Source organism: Podarcis muralis, chromosome 1 (assembly GCF_964188315.1).
Source record: "Podarcis muralis chromosome 1, rPodMur119.hap1.1, whole genome shotgun sequence".
Lineage (NCBI taxonomy): Eukaryota > Metazoa > Chordata > Lepidosauria > Squamata > Lacertidae > Podarcis > Podarcis muralis.
This window is the reverse complement of record NC_135655.1, coordinates 83,526,634-83,547,066: the sequence shown is the minus strand read 5'-3', so window position 1 is coordinate 83,547,066 and position 20,433 is coordinate 83,526,634. Positions and strand designations below refer to the sequence as shown.

The window sequence follows — 20,433 nt, the reverse complement described above, 5'->3', positions numbered from 1 at the left end:
ACACAGAGAGTTGGAAGGGACTTCAAAAAGTACGGTAATCTAGTGTAACCTGACATTGCAGAAAATCCACTTCTATAGCATCCTTGATAGGTGGCTATCTAGCTTCTGCTTAAAAACATTTAATGAAGGAGAGTCCACACCTTCCAAGCTAGTCCATGCCATTGTTTCAACTTGTTCTGTCTGGAAGTTTCTTCCTAAGGTTTAGTCAAAAAATCCTTTAATGAATCATTGGTTCAGATCCTATTCCACTGGAGTTAACAGGGGAGGGGGGATCTACTCCATCCTTTATGTGACAGCTCCTCAAATATCTGAAGATGGCTACCTTTTCACCTCTCAATCATCTCTTCTCCAGGCTAAACTCCTTTAACCTTTCTACAAAGATGGTCCCTCAACATCTTTGTCATCCTTCTCTGAATACAGTGAGAAGTGCAAATATGTGCTACTGCATGCTTTAAGAACCAAATCATTACAGAGTTGGAAGATACCAAAACATCACCTTGTTTAACTCCCTTGCCATGCCTCACAATCCTGTACAGTATGTGCAACTTGTGAAGAGTAAGCGCAGTGCATACAAAACTGCTCAATGAACTAATTCTGCCCTGGGCTCGTTTGGGAGGAAGGGCATGTTATAAAGGTCATCATAAGCAAACAAACAGTTTGAGGTGACTCTGGCAAATAAGTGTTTTAATTAATGTACCAAAGTGCGCTAAAAAGATCTGAGGCAACAAGAGAAGCACACAATTAATAAAAAGGAAAAATGCTGGTGTCTGGGAGGCTTTCTTGTGTAACAGGCTGAGATGGATTAACTAAAGAGCATCTCAGTAACTCAAGCTGGGAAAGCTGCAGGAAAGGGGATTCAAAATTATCAAGGGGCTGGAGGGACTCCCCTAGAAGGAAAGGTTACAACATTTGGGGGCTTGGACGTAGCTGGGGTGTGTGGGAAGGGGGCAGCTGCCCCACCCTAGATCAAGTAAAACAATAGAAATACTTAACTAACTGACAAATCACGTCAGTTCTGCCCCACCAACAAAAATCCTAGCTACGCCCATGTTTGGGGTGGTGTATAAAAGACAAAGAGAAGTGTGTCGTCGTCCCCTCATTATACTAGAAACCCAGGATCATTCAGTGAAACTGGATGGTGGTAGATATAGGACAGACAAAAGGAAGCACTTCTTCACACAATGCATAGTTAAACTATGGAACTCACAGCTACAAGAGCTGTTGGTGGCTATCAACCTAATTTTTGATGTGAATTAGACAAATGCACAGGGGATAAGGCACAAGAGCTGTATGCTGCCTCCAGGATCAGAGGCAGGGATTAGCTATTGTGCTCATGCCTTTTTTGTGGGCTCCCCATAGGCATCTTGGTTGCATTATGGGAAACAGGATGTTGGGCTGAATGGGCCTGTGGTTTGATGCAACGAAGAGTTCTCTTATGTGTTCATCACTTTGGACTGAGTAAACATTTTCCAGAAATCATGACCTTAAAATATGCGTTCCACTCTGGGTCACACCTTGAAAGGCACCATTTCCCCAGATAACCTCTTGGTTGTTCAGACGGAAGACTGCCTATACCCAGAAAGCTTATCTTGCTAAAGGATCTACAGCAATCTTATGGCCAGAGACTGTCTGCCTTAGAGTTTGACCCAAACTGGCTCACACTGGAACAAAGTTTTGGAAAGTTGTTGGGGGCCTTACCTCAACTTGAAGACGTGTTTTTTCTTCTTGTAACCAGCAGCTACTTCACAGAAGGCATTCTTCAGCCGGAAAGGCTCCTCTCCATGGTAAGGCACACCCAAAGCCAAACTTTTGGCATCCTTAAAGAAGGTCAGCTCACTGTTTCTGAGCACACAGTATAACGTATTCCAGGACCTGCCAAGAAGAAACACGGCTTACAATAGGGGACACAAACTCTTCTGAGGCTGCATGCCATACTCCGAAACACAGCCCATTAAACACAACAGGATTCACTTCTGAGTAAACGTTTATAGGATTGTGTTGCATGACTCTCCCCACCCCATCAGACTCAAAAAATTTGTTTTGTTCATTCCTAGCTCACTTTCTAGAATCAGAAAAACAGGGTTTGATTTTGATCTCTTAAATAGAATTTGCTATTAGTGTCTTTGGTAAAACTAGTTTTTTTTAAATATCAGATTTACCTTTTGGCATCGGAAGAACATTATTATTATTGTATTCCCCAGGAGGGGCAAAAGCTATACCTGAAGATATTTTTTTTTAAATGATTTTTTTTTGTAGTAGGCAAAACAAAATATCTTTCAGAGAAAGAAAAGCAAAAGAGACTTATTCCTAAAAGGATCTTTGTTCAGGAGTGTCTATTAAGAGAACAAAATGAAATGAAACAGAACATGCCAAGACCAGCTGGACGTTTCTGTGTCTAATAAAAATATCCTAGAGAGAAGATTGTGAGTTTGGCCATCTTTTTTGATCACTGTAAGTGGTCAGAGAATTTAACAAAATAAACTCTATGGTGCTTAAAATGAATGACTAGGAGTTTTTCTTGAAAGTCTAAAATCCAATGTTTGGTATGCAATGGTTTCAGCGTTTGAGGAAGGTGATAACCTCCAGAGCATATCCCAACTATGAGACAGCAGCACAACCAGCCAATAAGTGTCAGATTCCACCTGTTTGGGCTAAAATAGTTCAATATACTTGTAAGGACTTACAGCAGGGGTCAGCAGCCTGCGGCTCATGGGTCACAAGAGGCCCATGGGGTCGTTTAAATGGCTCATGAGCCGTCCCCAAACCGAGCCGCCTGCTCGGCGAGTCCCCGTGCTCTACGCTAAACCAGCGCAGTGCAGAGCGGGGACTCACTTCCATGGCACCAGAAATTGTGTCTGCGCATGCTCAGATGCCGAAAATCGCGTCTGCACAGACGTGATCCGGCCCACAGAGCGATCTCCGCGGGAGTGAACCGGCCCAGACGAGGTAAACCTTGCCGACCCCTGACTTACAGGCACTGTGGACCACACCTTGTTCTTGAATTTAAGGATATTGCCTTTTTGAGCTGACCTCACTGGGCTCCTGAAGTGCTGTACTCCTGCATTTGGATGCCACAAATGCTACAGTCATGCTAAGAAAGGTCTCACAACAACCATACTCGCTTTGGCTCCAATCTCCTCTCGAGCACAAAGACTTTGCCAGCATGGGCCTTACACTACAGGAAAGCTTTTCACCTCTCCCTTCCATAAAGCCCAACGTGCCAAGAACCTTTCACACAAGCAGGGGCGACAATGCTGGTCCCGCCACCTATATAATCTTCATCATTTGTCTCGATCTGTTGTGAACTCATAGGATTTGACTTCATTTCATTTGTCCTGCAGTGGAGACCTACCTGCCTGTGGCCCCCAGTAATAGCAACTCTGTAAAGCAGCCTTTGTCAATGTGGTACCCTCCAGAAATTTTGTACCACAATTCCCATCAGCCTAGCCAATGGTCATGGGTCATGGGAGTTGTAGTTCCAAACAACCAGAAGGCACCGGGTAGGCAATGGCTGCTGTGTATGTTAAATAGGGAAGCTGTTGCCAATTCTTCATACTAGAGACCAGCCCAGAAGCCATGCAAAGATTCAACTGTACCTGTTGGAAGCCCTCTTGTTAGGTGCCTCTATATCGTGCTTCCGTCCTAGGTAGCCCTCAAGTTGAACGCTGTGAGATCTATCCAGCTGTGCAGGAAGGGTGGCTGTCTCATCGATCTCGCTCACAGGGGTCTGGACCACTTTGAACAGGGATTCCTTTGTGGAAGTTTCCTCACCAACCACCCTGATCTCCATCTCAGGCAGTTTTTCCTCGGGCAGCTCTTCCGAAACCAATTCGTGATGTGGTTTCTCATTTTCTTGCATCTGCACGAGAGGGACAACTTGTTTAACCAAAAACAGAACCATTCAAGATGGTGTGTGTGTGTGTTTCTGACTTTTGCTCCATTCCATGGAAGGAAGTGAGAGTCTTTCTTCACATTATGTAGACCGAGGCAGTTGACTGTAGTGAACAAATGCTGTACCATACCACTTCAGGGGGCAAGAGGGAAGCATATATTGGAATGCCCACCACTCCACAGGTTCCCCTGGCACAGCAGTGGGGATTGCTTTGTATAGCCCTCTCCCTTACTACATGCAGGGAGCTTTTTCAGAGGGGAAGGAATCAAAATATAACCCCTCACTTGCAAAATTCTACCACGCTTATCATTTCAAGGCTTTTACTCAAATTATGTTTGTAAAAAAGAGATGCCACTGCAACCAAGTTCCTGCCTGTACTATTTGGGTACATGGAGAAGCCTGTGTGTGTGTGTGTGTGTGTGTGTGTGTAGGGGGGTGGCAGCCAACACTGTCAATACTATATTATTGCTTTATTTTTAAAACCAGCACCTAAAATCTGATTGTAGATGCAGTGATCTCAGTGGATAACCTGAACACTGGGCTTTAAATAGCAAAGCTAAAGTCACAGAGAATCAGTAGTTTGAAATTCACTCATCCCATCCGCTCCAATCCCCCCCCCCCACTGCTTTCCCAGTCCATGTCTGAGTGCTTCACCCAGGAAAATCCACTCTTTGACACCGAATAGGTGCAAATGGCAATTTGGGTTTTCAGTGGATTGCTGTTTGCTCCAGTTCAGTGGGAAAGAGAGGGTTTTGCAGGGAAAGTGTGGGGCAAAAAACAAAGAGTTCATATCTGGATCTGGAAAGCTTGAACCTGTGCCTACAAATGCAAAGCAAAGGTAAGTGTGGATGAGCCCTAAAATCCTGTTGGCACATCCTAAAGCAGCCTTTCCCAACCTCATGCCCTCCAGACGTTTTGGAACGCAAATCCTATCAGCCTGAGCCAGCTGGACCGTGCTGCCTGGGGCTAAGGGGAGGTAAAGGTACCCCTGCCCGTACGGGCCAGTCTTGCCAGACTCTAGGGTTGTGCGCTCATCTCACTCTATAGGCCGGGAGCCAGCGCTGTCCGCAGACACTTCCGGGTCACGTGGCCAGCGTGACAAGCCGCATCTGGCGAGCCAGCGCAGCACATGGAACGCCGTCTTACCTTCCCGCTGGTAAGCGGTCCCTATTTATCTACTTGCACCCGGAGGTGCTTTCGAACTGCTAGGTTGGCAGGCGCTGGGACCGAACGACAGGAGCGCACCCCGCCGCGGGGATTCGAACCGCCAACCATGCAATCGGCAAGTCCTAGGCGCTGAGGTTTTACCCACAGCGCCACCCGCGTCCCCACAGTGCCACCCGCGAGCTCTAGTCCAAAACAGACTGTCTCACCAGAATGGTGCATGCTCTAGTTATCTCTCGCTTGGACTACTGCAATGTGCTCTGTGTGGGGCTACCTTTGAAGGTGACCCAGAAACTACAACTAATCCAGAATGCGGCAGCTAGACTGGTGAGTGGGAGCGGCCGCCAAGACCATATAACACTGGTCTTGATAAACCTACACTGGCTCCCAGTACGTTTCTGAGCACAATTCAAAGTGTTGATGCTGACCTTTAAAGCCCTCAATGGCCTCGGTTCAGTATACCTGAAGAAGCATCTCCCCCTCCATCGTTCTGCCCGGACACTGAGGTCCAGCTTCAAGGGCTTTCTGGAGGTTCCCTTGCTGCGAGAAGCCAAGTTACAGGCAACCAGGCAGAGGGCCTTCTTGGTAGTGGCACCCGCCCTGTGGAACGCCCTCCCACCAGATGTCAAAGAGAAAAACAACTACCAGACTTTTAGAAGACATCTGAAGGCAACCCTGTTTAGGGAATCTTTTAATGATTAATAGACTATTGTATTTTAATATTCTGTTGGAAGCCACCCAGAGTGGCTGGGGAAACCCAGCCAGATGGGCAGGGTATGAAGAAGAAGAAGAAGAAGAAGAAGAAGAAGAAGAAGAAGAAGAAGAAGAAGAAGAAGAAGAAGAAGGTGGTACGAGGTTGGGGGAAGCCGTCTTAGAGGATCTACAACTACTCCTAGGAAATGACCATTATTTCAAAGAAGGTTAAGTTTGTAATAGTCTACAGACAGCAATATATTTCATGCATTGATTTACGTAGCCACATCAGTGTGCATGGTACTTTAGAGAATATGAAAGGGAAAGCTGCAAAAGTTAGCAGAGAAGGAATATATGGTTGTTTCAAATACACACGGTTAGGCTTAATTAGCCAACAGGCTACATTATGACATATAATCATAGAATCAGAGAGTTGGAAGGGACCGCAAAGGCCATCTAAGTTCACCCCCCTGCAATGCTGGAATCTCAGCACATGGTCACCCATCCAACTTGAAAGCATACTAGACCCTGCTGAGCTTTGCAAATATGCTAGCAGTTTTATTGCTGCACCACTAGGTGGAATACATAGGAAATAATATGTTTGTGCTAAAGACTGTGGGCAGAAAACATTACTTCTGATGAGGGATTTCAAGTAAGAGAGGCGTCACCATGTACATGTTATGGGAGGCAGTTCTGAGCATACGGGGCAGCAAGGCGGAGAGTCTTTTGAAGCAGGAGACAACCTTTGGATGATAGATTGTTGGGAAGCTGGACAGCTACTCATGCAACCCCTACTCATGACCAGCAATCAACCACAAACCAAAGGACTGAGCCTGAGACAAATCCTAGTGCACTCTCTTTTCCATCAACAATAACATCAGCCAGGCACATTATCAATTCACAGACAAGTCCTTCAACCATCATCCACCAGCAGTACATTTCAGTAATTTACCCGAGCTAAGTGGGAATCCCTAATGAAAAGGATGAATGGGCACAACTCAAACATTAATCCTGCAGAAACTAGTGGGCTCAGCTCTCCCACTATAATAATAATAATAATTTATTATTTATACCCCGTCCATCTGGTTGAGTTTCCCCAGCCACTCTGGGCGGCTCCCACATATCCTATTGTCCAGTTTTTCAGTACCAAACTACAAGCCTGGGGAAATGATATAGTGCAGCCTCCCTGGTATCATACGTCAGGGCACCGGTGGAGTTTGCTTGTTTACGTATTTCCCTGACATACAAAATCTCTGGTGCATGTCTAGCTAACCAGCATGCCAGACAGGTTTAGATCCTGTCTTCCTAACATGATAGCACTCTTTGTGTAAGCAGTGTTTCTGCCACAAGTGAACACTCCACTGTGGAATTTCCACACTAGTATTATAGTGCCTTACAGACTGTGTCATGTGATTTTTCTGAATGTGTAGATTGGCATTTACTTGAAAGAACCCTCATTCCATTTACTTGCAGGGATCAGAAGTGCTATTGCACTTCTTCTGACCCTCATTCCAGATGCACAAGGATGCTTTGGTTTGAAATGGTCCGCACAACTGATGATCCTGGCTTGGAACCACCATAGGCTGTACAGTGGCTGGAGCTGGCTTCACTTTGTCCGGTGTTTTAGATGTGCCACAAGATGTAGTGGTGGCCAACTTGGATTACCTTAAAAGAGGATTGGATAAATTCCTAGAGGATCAGGCTATTGATGGCCATGTTCTACCTTCTCTGTCAGAGGCAGTGTGTCTCTTGAATACCACTTGCTGGACATCACAAGTGGGGAGGTCCTGCTTGCGGGCTTCCCAAAGGCATCTGGGTGGCCACTGTGAGAGCATCCAGATGGGCCTTTGACCTGATTCAACAGGCTCCTCTTATGTTCTTACGATTCCAAGCTGCCTAAATGGATCAGCTGCTACAGGGCAAGCGGGACAGAGAAGTGCTTTGTGTCGGTAGGGGCATATAAAGCCAGCAACATTAGGCACTTCTTGAGGCTTATATTTGCATCTCATACTGCCACCAATTCAGTGGGTGAGAGGAAGCAAAAGGAACTGAGGTCAACAGTCCACAGCACAGCTAAGAGAGAGCATATTGTAATGTCTCTGTTAGGCATGTGTGATCCCAGAGAAGAGCAATAGCTGGCAGGGAATGCAGAGATAAGCACCCTGCCAAAAGCCACTTTAGAAACAAGTTGATGGCAAATCTGCTCAGCCTGGTACTGCCTAGAAGTGATAATTCCATGGAGGACATTGTAGACCTACATCACAATGTTAAGGTCCAACCAAATATTACAGGGGACAGGTAGATGTTGCTGACCCATCTCATTCCTGCCTCATCTTCCTGGTAATATTTGGTAAAGAACATATGAGATGATGCCAATGTGCACTTCTGCGTATACCTGCTCTCTACAAGTGAAAGTAAGTAAGGGCAGGGAAATACTGACATCACTTTTCTTTTAACAAACATTACTGGGAGTTGTATGTTGGCAGGGGGATGTCCTTGACATCCAGGTATTCTCTGAAATATATAGTTGGACACCTAAAGTGGCTTCAGTTGTCATCCCAGCTCTCCACTGAACTGAGGTTTTTTTTGGGGGGGGCAGTGGTTAGGGATCTCTTAATAGCTAATTCTCAGCAGCAACCACAATTCCCAGGATTCTTTGGGGGGAAGCCATGACTGTTAAACTGATATAATACTGCTACAAAGGTGTAGCACAGATATGCAGGGTGAGTCTCAGCGTCGTTCCTGCCCAACACACTTCCAGCACCACACAAGTCACCAACATAGCTGCAATGCTGAAAGCCTGAATAGAGGATGTTGGAAAGGATCCTTGGTCACATCCAAGGACCAATTTACACAGTTGTTTCATTCCTGTGGAAACTGCACTTGTCTGAAACTATTTATTACAAATCTATGGTGGACGCAATCCGAGTGCATGAAGGCAACCTGTAAGCTGGTTTGTAATATTTGACTGCAATATTGCTCCCAGTTTTACATAAAATTTAAACCAGATGAGAAAGAGTTCCTATGGTTAGCTGGAAAGCTAACCTGAGAGTGATTATTCAGTTTGCTAGTGCTTGGAGGGGCATGGTTCGGTCATGGCCAGGAGCTTCACTTAGTGTGCCAGGTGCAGTCCCTTCCAGAAAAGGGGGGATCTGGCCACTACCACACATACTTTGGACCACTCTAATGTGAGGCTGCCTTTGAAAACTGTTCAGTAACTATAGCTGGTTCAGAATACCAGGCAATTACTAGAGGTCTTTATTTGGAGCATTTGACTGTATTGCTTTTTGCACTGGCTTGCAGCGTGTGTCCAAACCCAATTCATCCCTGGCTATAACCTCTAAAGCCACATATAGTTTAGGTCTGGGAAATCTGAAGGGCTATCTGCTCCCCACTCATGATTCTGCCCTCCTTTTAAGATCCTCTGGGATGCTCTGCTGTTCACCCTACTATCATTTGAGGTTGCTTAATGAATAACTTCGTGGATGTGCTGCCCAGGCTCACAGACTCCCTTCCCAGCCTTCAGAAAGATAATTAAAACTCTTTTGGTTAAGATTTGCTTTTGTTAACACAGAAGAGGTTTATGATGCTGCTGCTGTTGTTTGCAAGTATATAAGCCCCATTGAGGCCTAGTGGACTTACCTTTGAATAACTGGTAGAAGAATTTCCTTATCAACTGCATTTCCTTTGTGTTTGCAACATTGAGAACTGCAAGTACATTGTGTGATTGTGGGTCTAAGTGTAGAATGTAATCACAGAACCACAAAGCTGGAACAAACCCCAGGGTAAGCAATGGCTCTAAACACGAGACTCAAGAGCCAACAGCACGCTTAGGTGCCAGGAAAATATTGACGGCTCTATATTATGCGTGTCTAAGTTCCATTAACTTCAATAGGTGTGGCCAGGAGTGCAGCCTAGGGCATCTGTACTTGGACCACACAGTGTAACTATCCCCTGCATGCATCCAACATTCAATCAGCTGTGCAGAGTAGTGCAGGTCAGCCTTCGCCAGCTTGGTGCCCACTGGCTGGGGTTGATGGGAGTTGTAGTCCAAAACATCTGGCGGGTACCAGGTTGGCCAAAGGCTCTTTAGGTTATACTGGCTAATTCTGCATTAGCATCACACATTGAATGTAAAGCACACCAGTAGATCTGTGCTTGCGCCAGGTCAGAGAAATTACTGGGCCTGATGCCAAAGGCAGGATTCTATTCTTCTTGTCTTCCTACCAATGCTGACTTCTAATGGAGCAGTGCTAAGGCCAGAACTTATTTTGTTGAGATCTTCAATAACTCCACGGTATACTTTTCAAAATGTCAAAAGCTTGCCTGCCGGGGGGGGGGGGGGAGTATTTTCCTCACCATTTGTTGTGTGAATAAAATCTGTGATAAAAGAACACGGGTGCCTATTTCACCACGTAAGCGTGCTGTAGGAAACCCCTGCTAATCAAGGCTTCCTGCCATGAGCACAACAACAGCGAAAGCTGCTTTGTCATAACATGGCAAGTTATAGGGATGATACACGTATTTCATCAGTTGTGACCTGGCCTTTATGGCCGTGGTGGAGACCCTGTGGTCCTTCAGATGCTGTAGCCTAGCAACATTTGGATGGCCACAGAACTCCTAACCCAGCTTTAGGGGAAGGCTAAAAAGTGCTTCAGGGACAAATAAATAGGCTACCTGAGGCAACTCCATGTATGACTTGTGAGGAATCTTTTTAGCAAAGCGCTTCTTGCTTCTACAGTTTTGAATGTAATCCCCCCCAAAACTTGCCCAACTCTTATTGATTTGAGGCGCATGGCAAAATACACCTAGACGCCACAGCTCAACAACTGAGTCTCTGGAAGAGGGGGGTGTTAAAAATCTAAATTAGTGGAATAAATAATTTGTCCAAAGGTAGCCCCTAGCAAAGAGTTCTTCAGTCTTAATTGTCCCTGCCCCAATCTTAGGTCCAATGCCTTGTCCTTTCGTGCTGGCATCTGCTGGCTGGCTGGGATTCCCGAGTGCAGTTATTTTTCAGTGCTGTGACAGAAACCCCTGAAAAATCCAAACTGTTTGACTATAAAAACTACAGCTGTGCTTCCTTTTCCTGGTACCCTCTGCCCTCCTTATCTCATTGCAACAGGCCTTCTTGGTGCATCACAGTGAACATGACAAAGTATGGAACAAGCTGTCCCAATGCCTGCAGGAATCCATAGAAACTCAGCTTTGTGAACAGCTCCACAAAGACTTGTTTTCTCAAAAGCACTCTTTTGCAGGGCACCTTATCCAGACACTTGGCCTTTGCTACTGTGACAGTGATCAGCTATTCCATAGAGAGCAGCAAAGCTCCAAGACCTTAAATACCTGCAGAGAATGGATGGTCACAATAAACCGTTCCCAGAAGAAAACTGATATTACAGAACAGTCAGTCCCCAGGGGACTTAAGAAAAATGGCTTCTGAATTGCCTGCGAAACAAAATGCTTACAAGTGAGGGTTTGTTGCAAGCGTGTGTACTGAGAAAACAGCGGCTTCAAGTTGCTGCCTTCTTCTGTGATTAGCCACAACTTACTTTGCAGTGTGTAGCATGCATACCCAATTGCCACAAATGTCAAGGCCAGTAATTGTTACCAAGTTAGTAGAAAAGGCTGGATGGAAGCAGATATGAGAGACAAGCAGCAACAGCACCAGAGATTCCCTTCTCTTTTTTTGGCAGGATGGCCTCCTTCAAAACACTGCTCCAGGCCTCCAGGATTTATCCTTAACAGTGAACCTGCGAGGGATTGCTCCAAGGTCCCATTCTATTGCCAGGCTTACATGTGACCAATCATCTGATCGTGCAAAATGGCTTGACCACTGGAGAGGCTGTTTCAGACAGGCACTTACTGCAGAGGTGGAGCCTTGGCATCAACTGATCTGAACAAAGGTTCAGAGAAGACGTCAGTGCTGCTTGGCACCCCACTCCCAAGTATGGCCCAAAGCCTGCGGGGCAAGAATGGAAGGAGGCTCATGTATTCTGGGAAGAAAGAGGCAAGTATGCATGGGAAGAAGCACAAGAGGGGACGAGAGGCACAGATTGAGCCAGGGAGTAGTCATAGTCATCATCATCATCATCATCATCATCATTACTCCCAGGGAGTACTTTGGATGACTTGTCCATTAAAGGCACATTGAAAGTCTGTCTTCAGATATTAAGCTGGCAGAAACAGGACACAAAGAAAATTTTCAAGATATTGTAAGCAAGCTGCTTTACGGGGGGGGGGGGGGGGAGAGCAGTAATACTAAGAAGAGGGGGAAAGTGAGAGAAGGCTGAGAGAAACAATGGCACAGAGAAGCGCAAAGGCTTACAGAAAGCAAGAAAAGTGTTGGCAGAGTTGTGGATATTTTGCTGGACAGCACGGGGATGAGTAAGAGCAGTGGAAAAAAGTTGGCAGCAAGAAGGGCCTGGCTGCAGATTATCTGATGAGCTGCGTGTCTTGCACTGTTAATGAGGAAGCACCTATCAATCATCATGTAGGAGCAAAGACCTGATTAGTGCATGTGGCGAAGACCGATCCTCTTGGAATGATGGCTTGTGCTTCCCAGTGTAAATACTTGTGGAGTTTTTAGATGTTCAGATACACAACTGCCTTGGATAAATACAAAATGAAAATGGATGTGGATGCACACTTGTGGGTTAGTGTGCAGGACTGAGATTACTGTGCCTTAATGCTGTGTCTTCACACTCCAACAAATGAGCCTTTTTAGAACAAAATAGAACATTTATTGGCTGCATTGTGCTTCTGTTGCTTAGGGAAACTTGAACTGCATGTTTTGGGCTTATTTTGTGAAGTCACGGTGCCTCCGAATCACTTCAAGAGGTACATGTGGATGGAGAGCTACTACCACATCTATCTGCAATAACAAACCTGCATTTACAGAAGGGATGGGGAACCTGTGGACCTCTAGATGTCGCTGGCCAATGGGTCAGTTTGATAGGAGATGTGGTTTGGCAACATCTGAGGGCCATAGGTTCTTCAGACCTGATTTACAGCAAAAGTGAAAAGCAACCACAGAACTGCTTTTTGTTGGCATGTTATGTGCATTGCCACAGGTCTTCCTTTGTACCTGTGTGTCAGGGAGCACCCTGCGTCATAAAGTAAGCCCAAGTTTTTTAAAAAAAGAATTAAGAGTTTCCATGAGTTTGGGTGCCTCTGGTATAGCAGGGATTGTCCTAACAATTCCTTTTGATGTTTCTGGAAGCACCTGTAAGATTAATAGTATCACAGCTACGTAGGAAGAAATCTTTTAGGTATGGTTCTTTCTTAGGTCATGATCACAGCACCTTCATCATCGTCCATTCGTTGCCCATGATCTTCCGTTTTACAAGCACAAAAAGCAACCCACTTTTCCAGGAAGGGCAAGGTCACTCTATAAATTGCTAACAAAGACAGCAATGCAGACATGAATTCCATCTTGTGATTTCTCTTCACTAACTATAGGGTGTATTTTATGCATTTCTGTAGGCTCAATCACTCCACTCTTCTTCTCACCAGGCCACTGCATTGCACCACGTGAAAATGTATTGACTTATGCATCAATACACCTGACACATTCTTCCCTTGCAAGAGAATGAAACTTGGATCCTAAGACGATAGAGCAACCTGGGATGTGGGCCTGAGTAGCCCACGCTGGAATTTTGCTCATCACTTTCTCTTCACCATGAGTACAACAAGGCCTATCCTCATTCCTTGAAAGGGCAGAGTGGAATAAAGAAGAAAGCAAATGCTTATTAAAAACAATGTACAAAAAAATATGTTGTTAGAGTGGCCAAGTTGGATACAAAGTTCCCAGACAGATCAGATCTTCTTTTCAAAAGGGTTTCCCAAATGCCTGAAAAATAAAATATATATAGAACAACCCTCTCTTCTGGGTACAGTTGGGTTTCGAATAAACATTTGACTCCTTGATCCAGACAGCATTCGGAGCTGTGGGTAGGGAACAGGAAAGACTCCACAGGAACAGCAGGGAGATCAGGTGGTGAATATCTTTGAAACATTCATTCATTTGATGCGGCTGGACTAATTAAAATCACTTGGAAGCCAGGCGCTTCTTTGGCTTTATAAAGAGATCAGGATCAGGCCTGTAAAGAGGAAAGTGCCTCAGGAATCACTCCAGAGAAGGTGGGTCAATGATTAAGGTGGGTCAATGATTAAGCTAAGAGTGTTTGTACTCTTCTATCCACCTGGCTTCACACTTTTTCTACAAGAACTATCAGATACTGTACCTCCATCTAGAGCTCTAAACCCAACATTATTCTGCACAAATGCCTTACTCTACACCACTATTAAATGACCAGAAGTCTTATCTTCTTTTCCATCTAGTCACACTACTTACGATACCCTGGGTTTAAGGTTTCTGACACAGAAACTATTCCAAAAAGCACACTGCTAGGCTTGTGTGCTGTTGCCAGGATCCTAACTGAGAAATGTGTGTAGCTAACAGACTAATCGTGTACGGTCAAAACTGTGCACCTTGCTATAAGCATTAGACACCGTCAGATACAGTAGCTCCTTCAATGAGAATACAGCAGCTCTCCAGTTCAAAACATATATGCAAGTGAGTCTATGAAGGATCTGTTACAGCAAAAATATAATTTAGGGGGAACTGTAGAGCAGCCTTTCCCAACCTTGGGTTCCCAGATGCTGCTGGACTCCAACTAAGTATCAGCTCCACCCAGCATGGCCAATGACCAGGGATGATGGGAGCTGCAGTCCAGCAACATTTCAAGAGCACCAGGTTGAGAAAGTACATATTAAAATAGTAACATTAATCTTTATTTAACAGATCCATTTTGCAGATATACATATTGGCTCCAAATTTCCTGATGTTTACTATATTTATCAAAGAAGAAGACTTTGAAGAGCACTGCAAGTTAAAGTTCTCAATAACTGAACATAAGAGAATTCTTTTTCTCTTTCTTTTGCCAGAAAAATACATTTTGTGTATTTTTACAAAGATGCAACAAAACTGGACAACTGAATTAAGCTGTGGAGGTTTCCAGGAAGGAGGAACTAAAACTGATAACTGACCAGTGATGAGTCTTCTGCATCAGGAGAAATGGCATCTTCTAAACTTAACTCCTCCTTCTTCTCCCTCTCTTCTTCAGGCCTACAGTAAACACAGAAGAACATAGTCCAGTATATAAAATGGAAAGAACATGGAGCAGAATAAGTCATCCTCCCTGTGCTATTGCTTGAGCAGAGATGTCCACTAATAGCGGAGGAGGCACCTTCCAGAACAGATTGGGGAGGGAGGAGCTGCAGGGAATTAGCAAAAATTGCATACCCTCTTCCATTAGTGCATGCTTCCTGCTGGATCAAAAGCCCCTTTGCCTGTGCAACATCACCAATTAGATACAGACTACTGCTGAAGTTTGTTTGTGTGTGTTTTTAAAAAAGAAAAAACTATATATATAGTGTCTATACAAAGAAAACCATATAATTGCAGCGGTGCAGTGCGGAGCTGACGTTTCCAGTTGTGTAAACAATGTGCATGCAAAACCCAGAACTCAACCCCATACAACCAACCAAACTCAGTAAGAAACAACAGCAACAAAGACACTAGGAATCTCAGCCCTAGGTTAAGTAGGATAGTTTTCACAACCACAAGAGGGCAGTATCTCAGTCCTTTTTTTTCTTTCCAACTCAAAAAAGATCAACTCTACATTCACGAGATAGCTGTTGCCTCTGCCAAAACACCAGACTCAAAAAACAGTCTCAGGTTGCACTCCAGCATAGGACAGAAATGTTAATCCTAATTGTGGAATTACACCCCTGGGACACCAATGGATACTGTTCATCTTGAGAGCACCATCTTCTTCAGCATTATGAGAGGAGTTTCGCTTATTGTGACCCAAAGATGTGCATAAGGCAGTGTTGAAGAGGTCCAGCAAGCTACATGATCTCTGGATCAGTGTCTGGAGGCAGTAATGGACTGGATGAGAGCCAACAAACTGAAACTGAATCCTAACAAAATGGAGATGCTGTTGGTGGGTGGTTCTTGTGTCTGGGAATTGAGGATTTGGCCTGTTCTTGATGGAGTTCTGCTGACACTCGGGGAAGTAACAGCCCAAAGGGCAACTTACATACATGTAACCTACCCCATCTCAGTTTCTGGCTCTGTCTCAAAGTCAAACTCCAGGTCTGTGGTCCTAGCCACTTTGTGCTGCGAAAGGTCTTCTGGAATCGTTCTATTCCTTAGTAATTCAAGCTGAAAAAGAATATTTTTGGGGGGATATTAAAGAACACACAGGGTGGGGTTTTTTGGTATAGGCAGATGTGAAAGAGGCCACTCCCCATTCCCTGTTGCACCTGTGACCTCATTTTCATCTACCCCATCCCTTCAAGGGTCAGTTTTGCCTTTCCTACACCTACACATTTCCCCCATATTGCACTTCACTGTGCTATTTGCCTTTTATGTTGCCAGATCACTGCTCTAGGGTCTAGCACTGGTTTAACTGAGAAAGGTATTAGAAGGCATTAGGGTGCTATAACAGGCATTGAAAGCAATGCTTCGGCCAATATTTGTTTACTGACAAATATACGTATATTCATCTTCAAATTATTCTTATTTTTCAGCCCAATACTCTCTGTAGGAATATTCAAGAAAGCGTTTTTGAAAAGCTTCACATTAAAATAAAATGAAACACAAATTAGGCTTTCTAATGTCGTACCTCAGTTTTTGAGCATCTCGGAAGCCAAACATTTCGGAACCCAAACACCAAAAACTAATTGCTTCCATTTTTGAATGCACCTCAGAAGTCAAACGGCTTCCACTGCATTTTTTTCTTTTTTCTCCATTGACTTTGCCAACCGCCCCTTTGCGCCTCAGTTGTCGAACGTTTCGGAAGTCAAACAGGCTTCCGGAACGGATTACATTCGACAACCGAGGTACCACTGTAGTAATAAGAAGCAACAGTTGGATCCCCATATTCCCAACCAGCTTGGTTAGTAGGTTTCCATTATTGTTAACCATACAAAGTGCTGGCAGGCTCTTCCTTCTGTGGGCTACTTACTGTGGTCAGACGCTCCAAGGCAGCAAAACGTTCTTCCCACGTGGCTGTGGATTTCTCAAAGGCTTCGTGTCTTTTCAGTAGCTTCTCCACAGCATCCACAGTTTGCCCGTAATCACCGCTGGAGAGATAGGGCTCCTGGGCAATGAGCCACGCCTCAGCCACTGAGGCATCCCTGGAAAACTGGCACACCTCGAGCACTGGTGTGTGGAGAGGAGAAGGGAAACCAGAGAGAGTGTCATGGCTCAGCATGTAGGATGCACACACATTGATGGCTGGGCCTTGCCCTACATGGAAAAGTGCCCACCTGGGTGGAAAAGCCTTATTCCAGTCAGCCCACCTAGGAAACACCTCACGGGATACTTACACAAGCGAAGCCAGTCCCAACGCCTGTCCCACTTCTCCACCATCTCCCTCCTCTTCTCTGCCAGCTGCATTAGTTTTTCTTTTATCTAAAAGAAAAGGGAGGAAAGTTTTCTCTCTCCCTCCCTGCCACAGGTTTCATGGCAGTTAGGTTAAGTGCACAGAGTTTCCTGCTCTAATTATGTATAATGCTTACATGAATTCCGCTTTTCTTTCTTACCAGAAAAAACCCTAAGACAGCGCACGCACACAACAATGATGACATGGGCAGATGCTCAAAGCTAAGCATACCTAAGTGCCTTAGATTTCCCTCTGTGCTGGGTTGTGGACAGAAGGCATGGAATGGCTATTAGATATTCACATAATATAGATGAAGTGTGGGGATTTTTCATTCTGTAGTTTCTTGGGACAATTAAAACTATTGCGCATGAGCAAAAAACACAGGCAAAATAGGGAGCAGCTCAGGCCCATGTTTTATGCCATGGCAGCAGACCCCGTCTTTAAATGAGAGTTTGCTCCATGTTTGTGGTAGGCACTGAACTGTCCTACCTATTCATGCTTTTTGCACCCTCCACAGATCCTCTTCCCCCTCTTGGAGCAATGCACATACCCCACCCCCAGCGTGAGGTTGCAGGCATGCACTGTGCAATGGAGAACCCCCTTCCACTCTCCCCATCAGCTGACGGGCAGGAGAAAGAAGTGCTTTGCCAGCCTATGCTCATCCCTTTCCGAAGTGCCAAGCATAGGGCTGGCAATGCCCCGTGTGCTATGGTTCCCATCTGGCTCTCAGGTGCTTGGGAAACTCACATAAGGGATTTTAACAGGTAGATGAGACAAACTACCGGTCACTCATATGATGACATAATGATTGTCAGGCAGGCCGTCCCGCTCATCTGTCACAGATGTTCATGAGAATTCCCCAGAGTGAAAAAGGCTCCCCTTCCCCTAAATAGAATTCTGAATGGGTTGCTGAAAATGTCAGAGGGGGAGAGGGGCTGCTCTGTCATAAATGCCACCTGGACTCAGGGCTGAAGGAGGAAGCACCTTCGTTCCAGAAAGCCAGTGCCTCCATCTACACCCGCAGGAACCCAAGGTGGGGAGCAGCCATGCTTAATGCAGTCTTGCATATATATTAGTCATCTGTCAGAACAAAGCTTGTGCTGGGAAGCCCTCACCTCATCTGCAGCATGGTGCCTGCGCTGCAGCAGGGCTTTGCCAAGATCAAAGCAAGTGGTGAAGCTTTTCTGCCTGGTGTCTATCTCGGACTTTATGCCCTGGTGGTGTTTCATCAGAAGCTCCACAGACGAAACATCCCTTTAAACGGGGAAAATAATGGAAGAATAAACAAGCAGCAGAACGTTACTAACACCCAAGCGATCCTCAGCCCAAGGACTTTTTCTCAAGTTGTAGGAGATCTCCTGAAAACCAGTCTCAAAGGCATGCAAGGCCTGAATCAGCAAATGTGATGTGCAACTGGCTTCCAGCCAGGCTGCTTCCCAGAATGTTACAGCTCACAGGGCTGATTTAAAAAAAAAAAAAGGGGGGGGGGAGATTATGAACTTGGTAAGCAGCTCTTGAGGGTTGCATCAGCATGCCAGGAACTACAAATGGTTTCTCTAGCACCTGGGTGGGAAAAGAAAAAGGGGGCGGGGGTGGGAGTCCATTCCCATTCCATCTTGTTACCTGGGCTTCTCCTGTGTTTCAATCTGCCGGATCACACTCTCCATCCAAGATATGAGGTCCCGGACCATGCTGAAGAAGCGGAACTTCTCTGCCGTGTCAACCAGCTGAGCCCGCCGCCCCTCACAGGCAGTCAGCAGGGCCTTCCAGGCCTTCACCACCTCCTGCTCTTGCTTCTGAATAGCAAGGGCCCTTTCCCCAGCATAGGCTGCCTGCAGGCGTACCGCCACCTCCTGGAAATGCTGAACCTGCCAGAGAAGAGGGAACTTTATATTGCAACCCAAGAGCGTACACTTCACACCTAAGACCAGAGTCACTTCCAGGAAACCTGTTTAATGGGCATTCAGCCTGATTTCTCTGTGGGGAGATTAGACAATGTTGCATCATTATCCAACACTTTCCTTACTGCAAAAAGTCTCGGCTTTGGGGGAAATTAGTTTCGGATGTCCACATCAAGCGTCTGTTGTGCAGCCTGAATTTGTTAGACGCGACAGAAGCCTGCTCAAAAATACCGGTAGTATGGAAGAATGCTGGCTATGCAGGTCTCTCCCAGAGATGGTTTCCTAATTTTAAAATGGAAGCACGAAGGACCAGTTTCATAGGGAAACAAAAACATTGAGAATCTGGTTTGGGCTCCATAGTGCAATAAATCAAGAATGCCAGTTAAGCCAGAAGAGACTGTTTTCCTTATGTTCCAAAGTCTTCCAAGGGAGGATGCTAACTTCAATCAGATCTGGAAAACGCCACATAGACCTGTTCAAATTCCCTTTAGCCAAGACACACAGATGACAGAAAAATGTGGGAGGTCAAGGCCAAGCATCCCTGGAGTGCTCAAACACATATATTTCTGATCTATACCAGGGATTATACCAATACAGTTCCCCATGCCGTCCAGTAGTGAGCTATAGACTTGTAAGGTATGTGGTTACCTGCTGTCCCAACAAGTGGATGTCTCGCTCAAACGCTGTGTGCATCCTGTGGAAAGACTCTGCTGTGTTGACGTCCCGGCCCAACTCCTCCGGCAGCTCCTTGTGCTTCTCCTCAATGAGAACCAGGATCTCACCACCATCATAGAAGAACTTGTGCAGTTCATAGGAGGCAGCCAGCAGCTGTATCCTGGTATCAATCAACTCTAACAAGTCAGCCCAGCTCTCATTCAGACTGTCCTTCAACTCCGCAATCGTGGCAGCTTCCGGGTGGCCAGCATCAATCAGCTGCTCAATTATGAGATTGACACCGTCCACCCGCTCCTGCCCGATGTTTCCTGTTTCCCGGGTGAAGTCACGGAACTTATCTCGCAGTAGCTAGCCAAGAAACAAACCAGAGAGAACATGAGCATTCTAAGAGGTCTAATCTCATTCAACAATGGATGCAATGTCACTTTCTGTAGATCCAGAACCCATGTTCAGTCCCAAATTACAACATGAGACTTACTTGAAAACAAACACACACACACACACACACACACACACACACACAGAGAGAGAGAGAGAGAGAGAGAGAGAGAGAGAGAGAGAGAATCTGCCAATTTTCTCCTTTTTCTCTCTAGGATAACCATATGCAAAGGAGGGTAGGGCTCTTTTATTTTACATAGTGATGTAAAAGAGTGTT

General features: G+C 45.5%; 1 protein-coding gene across 5 annotated transcripts in view; it reads right to left on the bottom strand.

The window, feature by feature from the left end:
• SPTB (spectrin beta, erythrocytic) overlaps positions 1 to 20,433 on the bottom strand; it is a 94,595-nt gene that overhangs the window by 6,152 nt on the left and 68,010 nt on the right. For 4 of the 5 annotated variants that reach the window (XM_077933637.1, XM_028740379.2, XM_028740396.2 and 1 more), the window contains 9 exons: positions 19,752 to 20,126; positions 18,826 to 19,070; positions 18,318 to 18,456; positions 17,147 to 17,231; positions 16,783 to 16,979; positions 15,868 to 15,977; positions 14,798 to 14,876; positions 3,597 to 3,859; positions 1,699 to 1,872 (listed from right to left, as the gene is read on the bottom strand). In XM_077933637.1, the coding sequence (XP_077789763.1) occupies positions 1,699 to 1,872; positions 3,597 to 3,859; positions 14,798 to 14,876; positions 15,868 to 15,977; positions 16,783 to 16,979; positions 17,147 to 17,231; positions 18,318 to 18,456; positions 18,826 to 19,070; positions 19,752 to 20,126 (1,667 nt within the window). Of the gene's footprint in view, positions 1 to 1,698; positions 1,873 to 3,596; positions 3,860 to 12,466; positions 13,849 to 14,797; positions 14,877 to 15,867; positions 15,978 to 16,782; positions 16,980 to 17,146; positions 17,232 to 18,317; positions 18,457 to 18,825; positions 19,071 to 19,751; positions 20,127 to 20,433 lie in introns of those variants that run through there. The other variant, XM_028740433.2, reaches the window with a different exon arrangement.